At 34.6% G+C, this 21,600-nt stretch overlaps 1 protein-coding gene across 2 annotated transcripts; it reads left to right on the top strand.

Moving 5' to 3' along the window:
• Positions 1 to 86: 86 nt before the first annotated feature.
• LOC125668313 (polycomb protein suz12-B-like) lies at positions 87 to 20,381 on the top strand. 2 transcript variants are annotated; one of them, XM_048902285.2, is made up of 11 exons: positions 87 to 301; positions 4,843 to 4,889; positions 5,005 to 5,069; positions 7,873 to 7,947; positions 10,634 to 10,680; positions 11,008 to 11,295; positions 11,779 to 11,975; positions 12,783 to 13,151; positions 14,678 to 14,841; positions 15,444 to 15,533; positions 19,816 to 20,381. In XM_048902285.2, the coding sequence occupies exons 1-11, from the start codon at positions 208 to 210 to the stop codon at positions 19,901 to 19,903; spliced, it is 1,524 nt and encodes a 507-aa protein (XP_048758242.1). In that variant the 5' UTR covers positions 87 to 207; the 3' UTR covers positions 19,904 to 20,381. The 2 variants fall into 2 exon arrangements, with proteins under 2 accessions (XP_048758242.1, XP_056020203.1); XM_056164228.1 differs by lacking the exon at positions 19,816 to 20,381 and adding an exon at positions 15,191 to 15,259 and having other exon boundaries at positions 15,444 to 15,491.
• Positions 20,382 to 21,600: the final 1,219 nt, after the last annotated feature.

Here is a 21,600-nt window from a genome sequence, read left to right as displayed (position 1 = left end):
TGTGAAAACTGTTATTCACCCTGTCATTCTTTTTCCAAGTCTGATTAAAATAGGTTTTGAGACACCCATTTTCAAGCTATTCTGTGACGTCATACATCTTTCCCCCCTTCATTCGATGTTCATCGCGCTTGTGTTTGGGCATTGTGTGACTTTAGTTCCCGCGAAAGAAAAGGGGAAGTGAAAGAAAGATCATCGGTGCGATCAGAGATGAGAACTAAAAAACGACCGAGGGAGAACACTCCAATATTGGATGCCCAGACGGAATCAGCCGATCGAGAGCAGTTTTTAAAGGCATTTGAAAGTAAATTGTGTTGTCTATTAAGGGTAGACTGAGAAAGTGTGGGGATATTGGTTGAAATCAAGCCTTTACATCTTTCGCTTATTTGATAAATTTAATCTGTTCTGTGTTCCTTTTGATACATTTTTTTATGATTAAAAAAAATCGATTTATTTTGCTCTATCACAACGAGCAAGCGACAGCTTCATCTCCATCTTAAAATCACCAACAGTTGATAACGACTGGATTATAGATTGCATGTTTTGTGTTCACAGCGTCACACAAGTATAATATTTAGTCACAGTGTCACTCGAGTATATTATATAGTCACATGGTCACACGAGTATATTATATAGTCACATGGTCACACGAGTACTATTATATAGTCACACAAGTATATTATATTGTCACATGAGTATATTATTTAGTCACAGTGTCACACAAGTATATTATCACACTAGACACAAGGTACAGGCCTATCCTCAGGAATCGAAATTTGATATAATAAAAAAAAAAAAAAAAAAAGTGCTCCTACAGCCTACATGTGGTACAATATTATTTCTCCTAGACATTCTTTTAAAAACAAATATCCAAAATATTTATACACACAAATTACAGAATGGGTAGGTCGATGGGCAGTAGGAAATAAATTACAGACTTTTAAGGCATTCTAATCCCCATTTAAGTTGCATGTTTAGTAACATATTGAACAAGAAGGACATGACGTTTATGCTTTCTTATGAATTGCATACCTGTGACAGAACTGTCATGCCACAACTGGAGATTTGAAAATTTTCAGCTGGAGTTTTGGTCTGATAACTGGAGATTTTTTATCGACATTTTTTTTACCGTTTTTGTGTGTTCATTGGCTAATGAAATCATGCTACTAGTAGTTGGTTTTTTTTGTGTTCCAAGTGTCTGAGTTCATAATCATCAGATCCTTTTTGTGTTGAGAACATTGATAAATCCTTTTTTGTGTTAAGAACATTGATAATTCTTAAGTCAATACCTTAAAAACCACAATTAAATGAAAAAAAACTTGTTATATTTATTACAGAGATAACAAGTTATAACAATTATCACACTAAAATATTTGTATAATCAATACATTACCAATGGCTACGAAGTCTTCCAGAATGCTTAATTCAGAATTACAAGCAAAGTAGAATAAGCTGAACTGATTTATAATAAAAACAGGAGGGTTGTTCTGAATGAACAAGTGAAACACAGGGGAAATTTTGCTATTCTATTCCTAGTTTGAATTAAAAGGGTAATATGAAACTAGAAAACTGGAATGAAATTTAGTTAGCGTACCAAACAATAACAAATGTTCACTTTCGGTAAGTGCAACACACTTATGGTAAACCAGATGGAATGATTTTATAAAACAAGTTGCAAAGTAACAACAGAAAATGCAAGTCAGCTGATCGAAAATTCAAAGTATAAATATATTAAACTTTATTGAATATCCCGGGATAAAAAAAAACTGAAAAAGAATGGACGGGTAAATATACCGTCAATATTCCTGTATCTCAAATGCTGAGGTGAAATAAACAACAAATACTTATGAAATAAATGGAATTAAACACGAAATTGTAAGGTTTGTTTTGACCGGAAACACTTTCAGTTACACAAATATCGCGAAGCTCGAGCTCGATCGGAAATACGTAATTCAAAAGACGACTTTCGATTGTCTCGGGGTTTTTCCTTATCAATATCGAAAAATAGCGCTCAGAAAATTTTTGTTGTTGAAAATTTGAAATGACGGAAGATTTTACATTTTAACGGAAGGAACGGAAGGGGGGCTCAAATTCGGGAGATTTTGTCTTCCGACGGAAGAATCACAGGTCTGGAATTGCCTACAAAGTAATTAAAAATGTCAATCCTCATAAACTGTTTATTCAATGATTTTCAAAATAAATATACGGTAGGTTGTATGATTTTGAGTCAGTCAACACTAAATTGCAACGGTTTTTATTTTAGAACTAATTATTTGTGTTTACAGTAATGATTATATTCAGATACATACACGTTGAATTTTGCTCTTTATGTCTATGAGTGTATATGCTTAAAACTGTTGGACCTAGGCCTACAGGGCATAATATTTGTAGGTCAGGTAAAAAGCAAGATGCTGTTGGTCACAGTGTTTATTTAAAGTGTTTTAGCTATATCAGTATTCCCAACAAACAAATTTTTAGAAATAACTTAGTTATCTTATTATTTTCAGAAAAAACTTAATTATCATTTAGAACTTGGAAGGTCATTAGGCCTACTGTGACAAGTGCCTGGACGGGTTAGAAATTGGGTCAAGTAGTTAAACAATACTTCAAGGGTTTATGAAATTTTGGTTTGAGCCATAATTTTTCGAGATGTGCATCATAGGTTTACAAGGCTGGATAAATGTTATTTACTAGGAAGAATATGTTTTTCTAAATACAGCCAGTTTTAGGTGTGCTGTTTGAGGGCAGGGATTAGTCCTATATTATGATGGCTTTACTTTGATTTAATAGTAATACTTTGTAATTCAATCACAACTCATTGTGGGTGAAATATTCTTGAAAGCTACTAAGATATGTGTCATGAATGGTACTTGATATTGCAGACCTGTGACAGAACTGTCATGCCACAACTGGAGATTTGAAAATTTTCAGCTGGAGTTTTGGTCTGATAACTGGAGATTTTTTATCGACATTTTTTTTTACCGTTTTTGTGTGTTCATTGGCTAATGAAATCATGCTACTAGTAGTTTTTTGTGTTACAAGTGTCTGAGTTCATAATCATCAGATCCTTTTTGTGTTGAGAACATTGATAATTCCTTTTTTGTGTTAAGAACATTGATAATTCTTAAGTCAATACCTTAAAAACCACAATTAAAAAAAAAAAACTTGTTATATTTATTACAGAGATAACAAGTTATAACTATTATCACTTTTCAGAAAAGTTGACCATCATATTAGATCTAGGCCTACTAACAAATTTAAGCTCACTTGAGATTTCAGCACTGGTGAGCTAAATAATATAAAGAACATGTTCTCACATAAAAGAACTACATTGCATATCTGAAAACATGGTGGGTTTTTTTTTCTTTCAGTGAAACGTGTAGTGAACAAATATATGTTACAAAACTTGGCCACGTACTATTTATACATGCATGTGTAAATAAATATTGAGAAAATTCGAACTGTGTACACCCATCGTCGTCTTGCCGTATCCATCTTTGAATATACAGTTCAGTTAGAGATAATCCGTTCTAATACAATTGTGTCATTCTGTCCACACATATTACGAACATCTTCAGTGCCCACTTTCTTTTCCCACCTGCTCCTTACCAAGTTTTCAACAGCATCAAAGATCGTCCGACTTCAACTGTCGGTATCACTTCCTAATCACCAGAGCGTATGCCAAAAACAATCTTTTTAATCATCCACTAATTGTTTATTATCACTAATTGCTGTGTAATCATAAACTCCTCAAATGGCTTCAGTAATTACTGTACCCTCGTTAATTGACGTCTACCTGTGCAGTCACTGTGACAGAAAAATAGACGACTTTCGATTGTCTCGGGGCTTTTCCTTATCAATATCGAAAAATGGCGCTCAGAAAATTTTTGTTGTTGAAAATTTGAAATGACGGAAGATTTTATATTTTAACGGAAGGGGGGCTCAAATTCGGGAGATTTTGTCTTCCAACGGAAGAATCACAGGTCTGATTATTGACCAATATTTGTGAGAGCCTTATGTGTAAATCAGGAGTGCTGGCAGGGATGGTGTAAATCATCTATATATTGTAACAATATTGTATGTGGAGTACCAGCAAAAATCTACAATAAGGATAATGGTTCATGCATGATTTCAAACGCTGATACTCTTCAACTCTATAAAAATGATTTAATTCTTCTACCAAGAATGATCCACCCATCATCTTAAAGGGACAGGGACACAATATTTTGGTACAAAAAAATTATTTAGATATTTAATTCATAATATTCTAGCATTTGATTAAATAAAAACATAGCAACAATTCTAAATTTCAAAATCGGACACAAAGATGTATAATTTGAACTTTTCATTTTCAAAACGAGGTACGAGCCCTGTTTTCATGTCACATGACTCAACTATCAGCATGTCGCCAAAGTTGACAGCTTTGGTGAAAAAGCTTTTGTAATGAAAATTTTCTGTTCTTTCTTTTTTGTGCTTGATCCCTAAATTGATTTTTTAAAATACATATATGTCAAAATGTTGAATGCTTTTGACATACTTCTTATGAATCTTGGTGTTCTCGCCTCCACACATGGTTTCCTGACTATAACAAGCATGTTGACAAACACGATTTTGGGAGCTGGATTTTATATAAATACAAAGTGTATCCGGAGTTAAAAAGCTGGATTTTATATAAATACAAAGTGTGTCCGGAGTTAAAAATATTTTCATTCCACTTTATTTATAAAAGACCTTTATTTCTATAGCAAAAAATCCCCTGTCAATTTCCATCGATCAAAAATCGTGTCCATGCCCCTTTAATGTTGATGTTTACTAATATATTAACTGTCTCTCTCTGTTTTTTAGAACCAACACAAATTTATCGTTATCTAAGAGCAAGGCATCAAATTTCTGTAAGTATAGGCACTCCTTCTGCATGTTTATTGTTACTATACATTGGTTTTTCAGTGTGTGTATGTATATATAGTACACACACAAATCTGCATAATTGTATTGTTGTTTTTACAGCCTATAATACTACACAGAACGTTAACCTACATGAAACAAAGAAGATCTGTCGGTAATGTTAAGAGGTATGTTATGAAACATACATCACTGAGTCACCGATATTAGATCTACATTGTCATATACCTGCTGGGGTTTATGAATTTTCATCAGCATGGTATAGGATAGAATGGTTGAGTTTTGTAACAGATGTTATTGATGTGAACCAAAGTCTTATTAAGATATAATCAGATATTCAATTTCCGTCTTGAAACTTATTGTTTTTTAATATTACTGTGAATTTACAGTAAGTGTGAACGACTCAGCTTCTCAAGTTCCTTCGAGGTATCGGATAGTTGGTTTCAAAACAAATCTGTCAATGATGACGCATCAAGGAAAGAACAATCACTGCGATTGGACCAATATTTAAAGGGGCGGGGAATAAAAATAATTTAGATGGTTACACGTGTCTTTATACTAGCGTGTCATTACATAATCTTTTAGCACGATGGAAGAGACTGCGAAAAGGGAAAACCAATACCAACTAAAACAATGACGTTGATTTTAAAATTACATGCCGAGGGTTTATTTTATGGTAAAATCAGTAAGAAATTAGGCGTCGCAAAGGCCACGTTATAAAATTGTCAATCATGGGAACTCTTGCACCGAAAATGTCGCCAACGAAGCTCACACCGGATGTACTTTTGTTTATCGAGTATGAAATTAGAAAGAAATCAAGTGTGTATTAATAGAGAAATCAGTAAGAAATTTATTAAGAAGAAATATTTGTACCCCTGACAATGTAAGCATATTTCGTCTGAACCAGGGACTCCCTGGTCTGAACACAGGGACTCGTCACGAAATATTTGTCTTTTTAAAATTTGACATCGTCTATTCTATATTTACAAATAAATGTAAATATAGAATAGAGAGGGTCAATTCGTGACGAGCCCCTGTGGTCTGAACACGAACGTAGTGTTGAAAACTTCTTTGCTACTGATTTTATTGCAATTTAGGCCGAGTCAGTTATATTATATAAAGTGTTTAGAGTTTTTTCTGTATTTAACTTCCAAAAAAGAGACTTTATATATATGTGTGTGTGTATATATATATTGACGAAGCAAGTGTCACATTCGTACAACGGGTAATCGCAATCATGGACATACCATATGAGCTTGAAATTTTATCAATAAAGTTAATAAAATGTACTTGATTGACCATAGCTCAAGGCTTGGTCAATCAAGTACATTTTATTAACTTTATTGATAAAATTTCAAACTCCTGTGGATATACAGTTAGGGGTGGACCAGTGATATAGGTTCAAAGGTACGCCAGTATCGCAACATTAACAATCGACCTTTACTGTGGTTTATTATGACGTTATAGAAGGCGCGTCTAATGCTAACGAAATGCTGAATTTCTTTAATAATGTACAGGAGAGGGGTGGTTTGGGGAATTTAGTTTTTGCTAAAATTCACAGAACTTGCCGTTGTTCATTCAATTAACAGTATCTAGCGATGGTTACTTCCGAATTTCTAACGAAAATGTGGGTATATATAACGGTAAAAGACATCAAAGCATGCCATGTGTTGAAAATAAATGTTTTCTCGAAGTAGAATATCTATTGATCTTATTACTTAATCTGACAAATTATTTTAGGGGCGAGATCAAATGTTCAATTTTAGAGAAAACTGAGTTCGCAAAGTTCTCACCAAGACACACACACACCACCACCACCCCCCCCACCACCACCACCACCCCCCCCCCCCCCCCAATACAAAACTAAATATGAAGTATGTTGAAACTAATCGATTAACAAGTAAAACAAATGAAAGTGTACATTGAAACTATTAAACGTTTATTAAAATGTATTATTATGTGGTTTTAAAGTCAGTTGTCTGTTTTCCCTACTAACGTGTAATCGATGTCGGATGACAGAAACTTACCCCTAACTATTTGAATTTAGAAATTTTTCCGACGTCGATCTTTTCCAATGCTTTGCAAGATTTCGAAAATATCCTCTGAGAGATTTATTTTAAAATAACGATATGGAAACTGCGAATGTGAAAGAGAGAACAAAACAAAAGCATTGTTCTTAAACGGACAAAATCACCTATAGAAACATGTACTGAAATTTCTGATCACTTAAAACTGACAAGCATCTACAGGAATTTAAGGGTGTAACCTTTCAATTTTTATTGGGATATAGAGGCAACTGCAGATCCTGCCTTTTCCCGCAGCATTTTCGATCCCGTCATATTTTTTTTCTTTTCAATATTCAGCACTATTTGAATTCTGGGATATTGCTATCCTGCCTTTTCTTTACATATCGGAGCTCGCCTTATTTTCACCCTGTATTCCCCCTCCCATACCTATTGATACTGCGATGGATTATAAGTATAACACAGTTATTCCTGTTTAAAAGATAAAATTTATAAGGTATCTGATAAAAGTTATATCTTCTAAAGTTTACGAGATATCTTGTATCTTTTATAAGACATCTTCTATTTTTTTCTTTATAAGATGTATCCCATCACTTTTATACATGTAGATATCTAGTATATATATGTATAAGATAAACTTTACAAGACATTTTATTAACGTAATCTCAAATCTCCGTTGTCAAATCAAAACCGATATTGAATCTCACGCTACGTACGGTGCAAATTACACTGAAATCAAATAGTGAAACTTACACCTGTTAGGCACGAGATAATATAATGCCAAATACTTGGGAACGCCTACCTATAATTTAACCGACCTATCAAAAGCGCTCTTTAAAATCACTCGGAGACTTTCCAATGAACTCTCTGGAGCACGTAATGTACTTGCCAATATGTCTCGTTCACACTTACTGTAAATCCACAGTAAACCTGCATTTATTATTTACAGGAAAAACTTCGACATAAATTCCATTCTGAAGACAGTTACAGATGATCAACAGAAAACTTCTTCAAAAACAGAGAAGTATGAAATCAGATCTTTATTTTGTCAATGATACAGACATTTTTAGATAATTGTATTTTGGTCTCAAAGTACATACAGAAGGGCTGTCACAGTTCCAAAAAGAATTTGAGTCGGTTCTAAAAAAAAAAAAATTTACTTTGGGTTCGGGTATTTCGCAGTGCTCCCACTGGACCAGAATTCCCTTTCGCCACTTTTTCGGGGAGCGGCGCGGCACAAATAATCACATGCTTTACAATTATTTCCATCATATTATTATTATATATTATTTTATTCATTACACTTATTTTAGCATTTTGAATCAGTTACATTACTTAATCATATTCAGCTACCATACCTAAACACTTCTTTCTGAAATAATAAGAAGTTGATTTGTTTGATAAATTCTATTATGGAAATCAAAATTCAGATAATAAATCATATAAATATAAACTTCATGATGCTACAACCCTCAGTGAAAACATTGTGTACATTGCCCGAAATGCAGATGTCACAAAACATCAAGCCCAATTTAAAGTCGTATCTCAACCATTCCCTATTAAATTTCCGTTTTTGTATGGAAGATTTTGCAATTTGGACAGAATCAGAGGTTTGAGCAGGTGGAGTTGACTGTAAAGCCAAACATAGTTATTTTTTTTATTTTAGACTGACTAGAGTCAGAAGCTACAAGTTTAGTGTCAAAATAGAATGGGGTGCATAGTCTTATGAGATTAGCATTTTTATACTGTTGCGCACCGAACTTCAAAGAAATTGCTATGTCCATATCCATGGTGACCGACCGCATAATTGTTTATGAAATATTCGAAATAAAATCAAACACATCAAAATCAAAATCTTGTAATCAACGAGTTTGGCCGCAAAAACAAATAATTGATGTATTCATATATACATTATACACAATAATACGGCCAATTTAATTACCGGTTCGTTCTCTGGTTAAAAATTGACATTAATGTGGAGATGATAACACGATAATGAATAAGACTTTAAATGTTGAACAATAGACCACAGCAGGGTAAACAGCTGTCCGATGTACTTTATTACATAATCACCGAATTTTTGCAGCCATAAATTACCGGAGGCTGTGACCAGCTCTGTGTGCACTGGAGCGACGCGAGATTTCCGGTCGCACGCGTTGACTGAATAAACAAAGTTGGACTGCATAAACAAGCAGGCGATAATGCGTCACTGACAAAGGATTAAAAATACAATTTATTGCAAAAAGGGATTTTCGCCACTTTCAATTTTTTTTCGCCATTTTTGAAAAAAATTCGCCATTGGCGAAAATGGCGAAGCCCAGCTCGAGCACTGGTATTTCGGTTCAGGTCTATATAACTATTTTAAAAATCTAATATACAATTAAAATCAAAAACCTTTATTGTATTTTGTTACAATAATTACTCAGGGATGTGGACTGGTTTAGACTTGACATCCATGGTACCTGAAACAGCATTGTCACTTCTACTCGTTTCCATTTCATGCTTTCAATGTTTTGTCATTAACGATGTTGATCCTGTGGCATATTTTTAATGTGTCTGACATATCTTACATACTGTCATTGTTTTGTCCACAATGCCATCAGTTAACAATTGATCAAAATACAGTCACTTTTGAGGATTTTGTCGACATTTTGTTTAAACGGATTTCTAACAATGATTCTATTTTAAAAACCAGACCCAAACCGAAATACGGAAAAATGGAACCGAACAAGACCCGCAGTTTTCGGTTATTTCAGGTACCGTTACAGCCCTAACATACAGTATTGTTAGCTCACTTCAGCTAAATGCTAAAGTGAGTTTTTCTGATTAAAATTTGTCAAAAGTGGCAGGGTAGGGCTACAGTAGGGGTTACATAGGAATATTAAAGGGAAGTTATTTCGACATCTTCTCAAGAATCACATGGGTAGAATTTGTCAAATTTATATGCAAGCATCCTCATGTAGCGTAGATTCAAGTTTGTTCACATATTGATCCCTTGGGCCATGACGAATCCACAAGGGAGTTTAAAGTTTTCTACGGGAATATTTAGGAAATCTCTAGATATCTTCTTGAGAACCACAAGGGTAGAATATATCAAACTGATATAAAAGCATTGATTCAAATTTCTTCACACCATACCCGGACCATGACGGAGAAATAGGATGTGATGTTTAAAAAAGCTTCCTTCTCAAGAGCAACTCAATCAAAAGTCAAAAGCTTCCTTTTATAGTGCAGATTCAAGTTTGTTTAAACCTTGCCCATGAGCCACAATAAGGGTTAAAAGATTTGTATGTGTTTACATATATATTGAAAATAAGTTTTAATATAGTATAGAAATATATTCTCAAAAGGCACATTAATAAAATTTGTAAAATCCCCAGGTAGTGAAGTTTCAGATTTGTTCATTTAATGATCATTGCCCCAAGGCCCAGGATGAGGGCATCAAATTGGAGTTTGAACTTTCAGACGGGAAATTGCATTCGCTCAGGTGAGCAATGTGACCCATTGACCTCTTTTCTTTATATTTTCTGTACACAAGGAGGGCCTCCTTGAGGAAAAAATTTTCAGGCACCATCAGTGTGACAGTGGTATTAAAAACAGTTTAGGAAAACAGTTAAACTACTGCATTGTTGAAATTTGAGTTCAATTTAAGTATTGTACTGTATGTATTTATCTCAATAGTAGTACAAATTGTGGTGTATTATTTTCAGAACAAGGTCTCTGAATTTGAAAATTACAGGATACTTTTGTGAAGACGGTAAGTACTTAAATATACTGCTTACAATTGAACAATTCTATAGAGAAGAAATTAAAGTGACATGCAAAATTAATTCTGATTTCTTAATTACTTTGTTGTATACAAGCACTCTCTGTAAGTATATTTAAGTCTTTCTCCATCTTTTATGCCTGCATGACTAACAGTATAGTGTATACATGGCCATCCCTCCATTGAGGGTACTTATTTGGTTTATCTAAAAAGCCTCTACAATTTTCAAGCTGTAACTTTTATATCATGCAGAGTATTCGTGCATATATTAATGTTGTGCATATTGTCAGGAATTTAATTTTTTTTTTTTCTTGACAGAGAGCAATGACAAAGTCGATGTAGATGTATCGCTTCTTCAAGTGTGCGAGAAGCGGCGGGGAGGATCAGTGAAGTCGGTAACGAAGACCTCCCTGGGGACTCCAAGTGTCCCTGTAAACCCCTCCAGGGAGGGGAGCCATGAGCTTTTCACCATCTCTCATGAGTGCTTCAACAACACTCACATTTTACCAGTCAAACCTCTCATCCTGTGTCTTAGTGTCAACACCTCGCCTAAAAATAGTACAATAGCCAACGGGCAGTGCAATGGAAAGACAAACTCATCTGATGGTAAGTTTTTAAAGCTCTGTAAGGTTAGACAAAATAATTATAAAGATTAATCACATTTACAGTGGAACTTCGGTATCTCCAACACCATGAATATGTTGAAGTGACTTAGAAGTCCTAGCTACATTTCCTTTATGTATTTTAACCTCAAAATCTTGAACCCCTGATATCTGGGGAAAAAAATTCAACCCCATTGAGTTCAAAATAATGAAGTTTGATTGTATTATTATAACTTTTGAAAATTTTATTATTTTGAAATTAAGAATGTTCATGAAACATGTGTCACATGCAGAGTTTAAAGCTATTTGAAATTGATGTATCTCTCTGTTATAATGTTAGAGGATGACAGACAGATCAACAAAGTGTGGCTTTGATTCACAAGTGACGCAACAACGGATACCAATGAATGATGTGAAGTACATGTGCCTGTTCTTTGTGTAGAAAATCTTGATTCATGTCAGTTTAGTATCAGTCTTTGTACTTTAGATGATCAGCCAAACAAAAAGAGAAGAAATGGTCAGATTACACCTGATGATAAAGAGAAGGCTGTCTTTAGTACAGAGGTTGTAATAATGGACAGAACCAAGAAGTGCCATCTAGTCAATGGAGACTATGAGTTTGTTCTGCATGAACAGGGGGCAGACTTCAAAAATGCATCTTGGGAGACTGTCATGAATGGCAAGGTAAATTTTATCTCCAAGCTTTTAAAATATACATGTGAGTTGATTTGATTTCCTTGTATGAGAAATGAAATAACCACTTTTCATAATACTAAAAAAAAATTGACGTATACATTTTTGTACCCCTACCATGAAATGGCCAGGACATACATTGTATAGTGTTAAGCATTTCTATCATTCTGTCATTCCATCATTCAGTTTTGTTCATTATCTCTGCTGTGGATATACATATTGTACTGAAATTTTTGATACAGATATATCATGAAATTACGCAAGTCAGGTTTAATACTTTTAGATCCTAGTCAAATTGTGATAGAGTTATGCCCCTTAGCCTTAGAAAATTTTAAGCAATTCACAATTTCTGCTCATCATTTCAATCATACAATTTTGAATTAAATGTAGGAAAAAATACATCCTGAAAATATGTAGGTCAAGTTCGCATTTGGTTCGAGTTGAATAATTTTTGAAAGAGTTGAGCCACTTAAACTCTGAAAAGAAATTGAACGATTCAGTTTCCACTCGTGATATCAGTCATGCGTGGGCATTTTGAGTTGAAATTTGGAATATAGATATGGCAGGAGAAAAAAAAGATCAAATATTTGAACGAGTTCGGTCATATTACTTTTGGCAGAGTTGTGGCCCTTTTTGGAGGAGGGGGTGTCCCATTCTTGTCGCTCTGACACATTTAGTCTCACTCTGTTATTCATTTAGTCTGTCCCATAGAGAGTTGAAATTTGTAATTTTAATATGTATTTCTAGTGCATTTTGATATAACTTTCATTTATTTATTTTTTCAAATTTTTTTTGTAGCATGTTCAGGCCTTTGAGGTGTTTAACTTTCATCCTACTCTGAAGTGCTCTATAGACTGGGTCTTAAATAGTAAACCAGACAACTCATTCAACTCAGGGGCCACAGATACTCATACACAATACATAATGGACAATCGACTCACCCAAGTTCCCCTCAACTCAGGGACTGTCTCAAAAGAGGAGGAACAAATGACTCCAAAGAAAAGGCAGCGTGTATTTTACCAGTTTCTTTATAACAACAGCACTCGCCACCAGAATGAGGCTCGGGATGACCTTAGCTGTCCTTGGTGTGCTCTTAACTGCATCAGTTTATATGGATTACTCAAACACCTGCGACTCTGTCATGCCAGATTTAACTTTATTTATGTGGTAAGATATTTTGTGTAGATTGTCTGTGTCTAGTATATATTTCCGATTCTTGGTGTTATTGAACATTTACCATACTCAAACTCAGCCATGTTTGGTTTGAGTACAACTTGAAAAATCTTGAGCATGTACTCCATTTGAGTATGAGAATGATTTTATAGTTTAACTTTATAACCTTCACTTTTGAGTATGAGTAAGATTGAGAGCACTGAGTTTGAGTATGAAAACATGCTCAAAAAAGTATATGAAATATGCACAAAAACTAGCATTGTTTGACAATGCACTTTTTTATATTGAATGAAAATCATAAAAGCTTCTTTTGTTTCTCAGACAAGCTCAGAGTTTATTTGGACGAGTGCTTTTGGGTTAGAACTTGCCTGAAAGACAAGTGAAAATTATTATACCCCCCGCAACAAGTTGTGGGGGGGGTATACTGGAATCAGGTTGTCCGTCTGTCTGTCCGTCCGTCTGTCTGTAGACGCATTGGTTTCCGGACTCTAAAGCATTATCCTTTCCACCTACCGTCACCATATCATATATATGGACTACCCATGGGATGAAGATGTTCCCTATCGATTTTGGGGTCCAAAGGTCAAGTGCACTGGACATCGAAGTAGCAATATGGTTTCCGGGCTCTAAAGCGTTATCCTTTCCACCTACAGTCACCATATCATACATATGGACTACCCATGGGATGAAGATGTTCCCTATTGATTTTGGGGTCAAAAGGTCAAAGGTCACGCGCACTGGATATCAAAGTAGCAATATGGTTTCCGGGCTCTAAAGCGTTATCCTTTCCACCTACAGTCACCATATCATACATATGGACTACCCATGGGATGAAGATGTTCCCTATTGATTTTGGGGTCAAAAGGTCAAAGGTCACGCGCACTGGACATCGAAGTAGCAATATGGTTCGGTTTGTCATGCCATTTGTTTTTTACACTCAGAAAAGAGGTAGTTTATACCTATTACCAACACCCTTTGGGAGATTGGGGTAAGCGGGGGGTATTCTTAGTGAGCATTGCTCACAGTACCTCTTGTTAATATTAATGTTGTGTTCAGTAACAATAAACAGCACTAGCCCCAATGCCAAAAAGCTGTGAATTTTCCTGAATTTGCAATTCAAATTTTCCAAAAGTTTTGTACACAGTGTATAAACCATTCTATTCCTGTAACAAACTGAAGTAAGATCTCTCATGTACAACAAAATGAAGCCAAAAGATAAAGCATTTTAAGACTGTTGGGTTTTTTTTGAGTTAGTAAAGAAATAATTGGTATTTTAACACTACAATTTCAAATATCAGATTTTCCTTCAATTCAAGTTTCAACGCACTTTCACCAGTGCATCAATATGCGGCACATATTAAGTCATTGATACGTTTACAAATTGACCCGGAAGGCCAGAGGATCAAAACAATGTTAATGAACTATTTTACAGCTTGATAATAGAATGGGATGAAAGAAATGCAGAACTTCAACTTTTGTTATTGTATGAAAATCGCACAATTAAATATCTGAAATTTTAGCCACATCCCAAAGGAGTGAGAATAGATGTTACTATCAATGAGCGCTACGACGGGTCCTATGCAGGGAACCCCCAGAATCTCTTCAGCAATGTTGATATTGGTTATGCATTTAGACGTGATGGACCAATTCGTAGAACACCTGTTACGCAAGTGCTTGTTTACAGGTAAACAGAGAATCAGAATCAATTAAATGAAGAAGTTGAAAAATTGGTATTTCTAGTTTGCTAGAAAATTACATCCAACTTGTACTTTTACTACATGGATATACATTTACATGTATATTTTAGGGGCATGGACATGATTTTGGTACAAACAAATTCTAGATATTTAAATTAATATGATAGTTTTAGTATTTAGATTCATGTAAAAAAAAAAAAAAGGAACAAACCTAAACTGACGTCTTCAGTTAAAAAACTTATATACCAAAAATGTTCTGTTCTTTCTTCTTTGTGCTTGCTCCCTACATTGATTTATCATTAATGTATGTTGAATGCTTTTGACATACTTCTTTAGAAATCTTGGTGTTCTCACCTCCACACGTGGTTTCCTGGCTATGACAAACATGTTGACAAAACAATTCTGGTAGCCGGATTTTTTTTTGTAAATACATAACATATCTTGTGTATAAATATTTTTAATCCACTTTATATTAATAAAAGATCTTTTTCTCTGTAACAAAAAACTGCCAATTTCAATGGAAAAAAATTGTGCACTTGTCCCTTTAAGCATTGTCCATATACTGATGATGAAAATTCTAAAATTTCAGACCAAAGAGACCATTGCAATCATTGACAGAGTTTATGGAACCGGAAAACGACATTCAGATTAACAGGCAATTTATGCAGGGCCATAACAGGTGAATGAGAAGATCACTTAACCATGTTTTACTGTCTTATTAGCTCTCTAGGCGGAAACTCGAGATTTTACAGGATTACCTCTCTCCTGTGTTTGGATTTCTTACATTATGAACACTGTTGTCAGAGCTTACTTGAATAGATGCACCAAAGAAAGGTTTTTGTATCTATGATGAATGCCTAGCACATTTCAATATATCTGAATATCTTAAATGATTTTATACCTGAATTAGATCTTAGGGCTGTTCCATTAAAACATATGAGGTACCCGGGGAAGGCACTTTAAAATTTGGGTAACCACCCATAGAAACATAAAAATGTAATGAGGGACCACTCACAGAAGCAATTTTGGATAGTGCGGCACCACCCATAGAAGTGAAATAAATATGAAATACACTTTTTCTTTAAATTCAATATGTATGAATGACTATTTATAACCCCTGAATAGAGGTCTATTTTCAGATGTTCCCAAGCATGATAGTAAAGAGAAGAGTATCTTGGGTCTCATCACCATTCAAATAACTGGCCATCAATGAAGCTTGATCATAGAACCATAAATTTATTTTATCAAGACTGTCTTTCTTAAACACAATGAACTAAATCAATTTTATAAGTCTACCTGTTCATAAAAAGCCTAGTATTGTAAATGTTCAAAAACAACTATTCGGCCACAGTTTTTTAATTTATTGGTTTACGGATTTTAAAAATAAAATTTAGGGTCGGTCGGGAGGAAAAAAAATAAAAATAAGATATACGTTTTTAATATCTATCGTTTCATTTTCAATAAATCATGAACATTATTTCGTGAGTACAAATAAACAAAACATGTATCTTAAAAATATTAGACAAAAAATTCTTTAGAGTGACTACTACATTAATATGAATTTTGGGGAAAAAAATGCAATTTCAAATTCAGTGTATAACTATATACATGTATCTATGTTATACTTTGGTAGAACATAAGCCGAGAATGTGTAAGGTCATATCTGTTTGATGTATCCAGTATTTATATAATGTTGTTCAGTAATTTTGCTGTATTATGCTCAATAAAGATTTTACATTAACAAATTGTAAACATAAAGAAAAAAAATTAATATAAGCACTAAATTACAATCGTATGTAGTAATTCCACTTTTAGTTTCAGAATGTTTATACCCCCATGAAATAATTTTTAACCCCATTTTCCCCACATAGACATGCCCATGGAATTATCTACCATCTTTTTGAAAGAAAAGCTTCTTGTTTTTCATTTTTATTTGATACTCAAATTCTTTCCACCACAAGGTATACTAATTTACGAGAAATATACATACCTTTCTGAGTTTTATCTGGTCATATTTTTTACAGGCGTTCATCATAATATCAAAAGCATCTAACAATTTCTCACACTGTTAACTATTCCCTGTTAGGATTTTTGACGGCAGAGATGCACGTACATGTATTCAAATACATTTATTATGACAGTCACTAGTTAGAATAATCTAAATGTGTCTTGGTACAGGTCCTCACCACACTCAAACCGGGTCCGTAGGACATCATCACTTTAACGATAGAACATCCAATCTAGTAAAGTCGCGAACAACTGTACCTTCCTCTCATCTTTTAACACCCAAATAGCACTGCATTTTGTGTTATGTTAGCAGCAAGAATACCGCCAATTGTATGAGAAATATTTATTTCTATCAATTCCTTTTTTTTTCGTGATGAAATGTCATCTCAGCATCTGTTTCGTCGCCAAGAATGATATAGGTATCGTTACTGTCATCGTGCGTGGCCATATCTGTTTACATGGTTTTTAAAAATACGGAATGAAGATATTTCACAAAACGAATAGTGATTACCAAATACAATTCAATACGTTTGCGTTTCACGATTTTCTATTCGTAAAATTGAAAATGCATTTTATTTTTATTTTCGATTTGACATGTTGGGTAGAATCGGCAGAATTAAAAAAAAAAAATGTTTCAATGGACTACGAGCACGTTTCATTTTCCATTTTGAACAAGGGAGATAATCCTAATTTCCGGTCGCTATAATTTTAGAGTCAAACCGGAAACGATAACCGGATCGCGGAACCTCATCGACCGAGATAAAATGAAGACAGAAAACGGCGTTTGTTTCACATTCTACTTTCAACCATTCCCTTCTCTTGTTGCATTCCTCTCAGTTTCGGTAAAAAAAATAAAGATTTTATCAAACAACCACCCACAGATGCAGTTTTCTGGCAGTAGGTACCCACCATAGATGCAATTTTCTACCAATGACAAGCACCCATAGATTTTTTTTTAATTCCCTTCCCCGGGTACCTCATATGTTTTAATGGAACAGCCCTTAGGTATGCCCACTTAGTTATTTGTTATTCTACACTGTCTACAGACTCGGGTTATTTGTTACTTTACACTGTCTACAGACTCGGGTTATTTGTTACTTTACATTGTCTACAGACTCAGGTTATTTGTTACTTTACACTCGGGTTATTTGTTACTTTACAGTGTCTACAGACTCAGGTTATTTGTTACTTTACAGTGTCTACAGACTTGGGTTATTTGTTACTTTACATTGTCTACAGACTCAGGTTATTTGTTACTTTACACTCGGGTTATTTGTTACTTTACATTGTCTACAGACTCAGGTTATTTGTTACTTTACAGTGTCTACAGACTCAGGTTATTTGTTACTTTACAGTGTCTACAGACTCAGGTTATTTGTTACTTTACACCATCTACAGACTCGGGTTATTTGTTACTTTACACTATTAACAGACTCGGGTTATTTGTTACTTTACACTGTCTACAGACTCGGGTTATTTGTTACTTTACACTGTCAACAGACTCGGGTTATTTGGTACTTTACACTATCTACAGACTTGGGTTATTTGTTACTTTACATTGTCTACAGACTCAGGTTATTTGTTACTTTACACTCGGGTTATTTGTTACTTTACATTGTCTACAGACTCAGGTTATTTGTTACTTTACAGTGTCTACAGACTCAGGTTATTTGTTACTTTACAGTGTCTACAGACTCAGGTTATTTGTTACTTTACACCATCTACAGACTCGGGTTATTTGTTACTTTACACTATTAACAGACTCGGGTTATTTGTTACTTTACACTGTCTACAGACTCGGGTTATTTGTTACTTTACACTGTCTACAGACTCAGGTTATTAGCTCTTCTGAGCCAAAGGCTCAAAGAGCTAATGTTATGGCCATTTGTGCGGTGTGCGTAAACTTTTTAGAAAAAGGGCTATAACTCAAGAACCCCTTGGCCAATTTTTTTCAAATTTGGTACAGGGTATCATTGGCCCAAGGGCTTTCATACATACTAAATAGAGGGATGTGACCCTTTAACAAGGGGAGATAATCAGGAAAATACAAACAAAAGTAGTGGTTGCTAAAAAATCTTCTTCTCAAGAACCACAGTGCAGATTATCACCAAACTTACACATAAGGATGAGGATATGTTGTAGATTAAAAATTGTTCAAGGCATTACCCTGGAGCAAAGGGCGTGGTCTCAAGGTCACTTCAAAGTTGACCTAAATTTAAAAATTTTTTAAATTCCTTAAATCTTAGATATTTTAGTCATTATAAGGACTAGGATCATCAAATTTTGACAGTTGATGCATCTTAGGACCTTGTGTCAAGTTGTCTCAAAAGTAGGTCACGGTGACCTACTTTTTGAATTTTGCAGGTATTTATTTTAAAATTAATTTTGATGCATATCTTGGACACTTTGAAGCCTATGATCATCAAAACTTGTCAGTTGGTAGATCATGGGACCTTGAAATGCGTCAACTGAAAAATAGGTCACCGTGACCTACTTTCTGAATTTTATGGCTTATCATTTATAGATATATTTTAAGTTGTTATTTCAAATACCGAGAGGTTTAGAATCATCAAATCTTGTAAGTTGATGCATCTTGAGGCCTTGAAACATATTTATAAAAAAGTAGGTCACAGTGACCTACTTTTTGAATTTTGCAGATATTCAAATTTCACATTTTCAATTTTAGATGCATATTTTGGGCACTGTAAAACCTAGGATCATCAAACTTTGTCAGTTGATGCGTCTTCGTCTTCGGTTTGTGTCGACCAAAAAGTAGGTCACCGTGACCTACTTTTGGTATTTGACAGCTAAATTACTATATTTCAGACACTATTTGACCTACAATCATCAAACTTTGACAGTTGATGCATCTTGAGTCAACGGAGTGTGTTGACCAAAAAGTAGGTCACCTTGACATACTTTTGGAATTTGACGTCTATATTTATATATTTCAGATACTATTTGACCTACAGTCATCAAACTTTGTCAGTTGATGGGTCTTGCATATTCGAAGGGTTTCGACCAAAAACGAGGGCAACTTGACCTACTTTTGGAATTGGACACCTATATTTATATATTTCAGATACTATTTGACGTACAGTCATCAAACTTTGTCAGTTGATGCGTCTTGCATGTTCAAAGGGTGTTGACCAAAAAGGAAGTCACCTTGACCTACTTTTGGAATTGGACGGCTATATTCATATAATTCAGATACTATTTGACCTACAGTCATCAAACTTTGTCAGTTGTTGGGTCTTGCATGTTTGAAGGGTGTTGACGAAAAAGTAGGTCACCTTGACCTACGATTGGAATTTGACAGCTATATTTCAATATTCAGATACTAATTGGCTTAAAATCATCAAACTTTGTCAGTTGATATTTCTTGGGTTCTCAAAATGTGTAAACCAAAAAGTAGGTCACATTGACCTACTTTTTTTGAATTCTTAGGATTTAACTAAAGATTTAGAATACTAAGAGGCTAAGAATAGAAATGATGGGGTTGTACAATTTATCAGAAGAGCGATTCTAGGCCCTTGGGCCTCTTGTTTGTTACTTTACACTATCAACAGACTGGGGTTATTTGGTTCTTTACAGTGTCAACAGACTCAGGTTATTTGTTACTTTACACTGTCTACAGACTCGGGTTATTTGTTACTTTATTCTGTCTACAGACTCGAATTATTTGTTACTTTACACTATCAACAGACTCGGGTTATTTGGTTCTTTACAGTGTCTACAGACTCGGGTTATTTGTTACTTTACATTGTCTACAGACTCAGGTTATTTGTTACTATACAGTGTCTACAGACTCGGGTTATTTGTTACTTTACACTGTCTACAGACTTGGGTTATTTGTTACTTTACACTGTCAACAGACTCGGGTTATTTGTTACTTTACAGTGTCTACAGACTCGGGTTATTTGTTACTTTACAGTGTCAACAGACTCAGGTTATTTGTTACTTTACACTGTCTACAGACTCGGGTTATTTGTTACTTTACACTGTCTACAGACTTGGGTTATTTGTTACTTTACACTGTCTACAGACTCGGGTTATTTGTTACTTTACACTGTCTACAGACTCGGGTTATTTGTTACTTTACAGTGTCTACAGACTCAGGTTATTTGTTACTTTACACTGTCAACAGACTCGGGTTATTTGTTACTTTACAGTGTCTACAGACTCGGGTTATTTGTTACTTTACAGTGTCAACAGACTCGGGTTATTTGTTACTTTACACTGTCTACAGACTCGGGTTATTTGTTACTTTACACTGTCTACAGACTTGGGTTATTTGTTACTTTACACTGTCTACAGACTCGGGTTATTTGTTACTTTACAGTGTCTACAGACTCGGGTTATTTGTTACTTTACAGTGTCAACAGACTCGGGTTATTTGTTACTTTACACTGTCTACAGACTCGGGTTATTTGTTACTTTACACTGTCTACAGACTCGGGTTATTTGTTACTTTACACTGTCTACAGACTCGGGTTATTTGTTACTTTACAGTGTCTACAGACTCAGGTTATTTGTTACTTTACACTGTCTACAGACTCGGGTTATTTGTTACTTTACAGTGTCTACAGACTCAGGTTATACTGGAGAAATGTCTGTGAAGAATCGTGCATACGGTATTGTTAGGATTCAAAAACTGCCCTTTTGGGTAACCCTGATTATAATTGTGTTGGGATTCATAAAGTGTCCATGGGGAACGTTGGTTATGGTAATGTCCAGTT

Source organism: Ostrea edulis, chromosome 4 (genome assembly GCF_947568905.1).
Source record: "Ostrea edulis chromosome 4, xbOstEdul1.1, whole genome shotgun sequence".
NCBI lineage: Eukaryota > Metazoa > Mollusca > Bivalvia > Ostreida > Ostreidae > Ostrea > Ostrea edulis.
This window is presented reverse-complemented; position numbering and strand designations above follow the sequence as displayed.

Excerpts from the sequence above, each read along its gene's own strand:
- LOC125668313 (XM_048902285.2), top strand. The coding sequence starts at position 208 with ATGAGAACTAAAAAACGACCGAGGGAGAACACTCCAATATTGGATGCC. Across the intron at positions 4,890-5,004 it reads GAGCAAGGCATCAAATTTCT|CCTATAATACTACACAGAAC; the intron begins GTAAGTATAGGC and ends TTGTTTTTACAG. Across the intron at positions 5,070-7,872 it reads TCTGTCGGTAATGTTAAGAG|GAAAAACTTCGACATAAATT; the intron begins GTATGTTATGAA and ends TATTATTTACAG.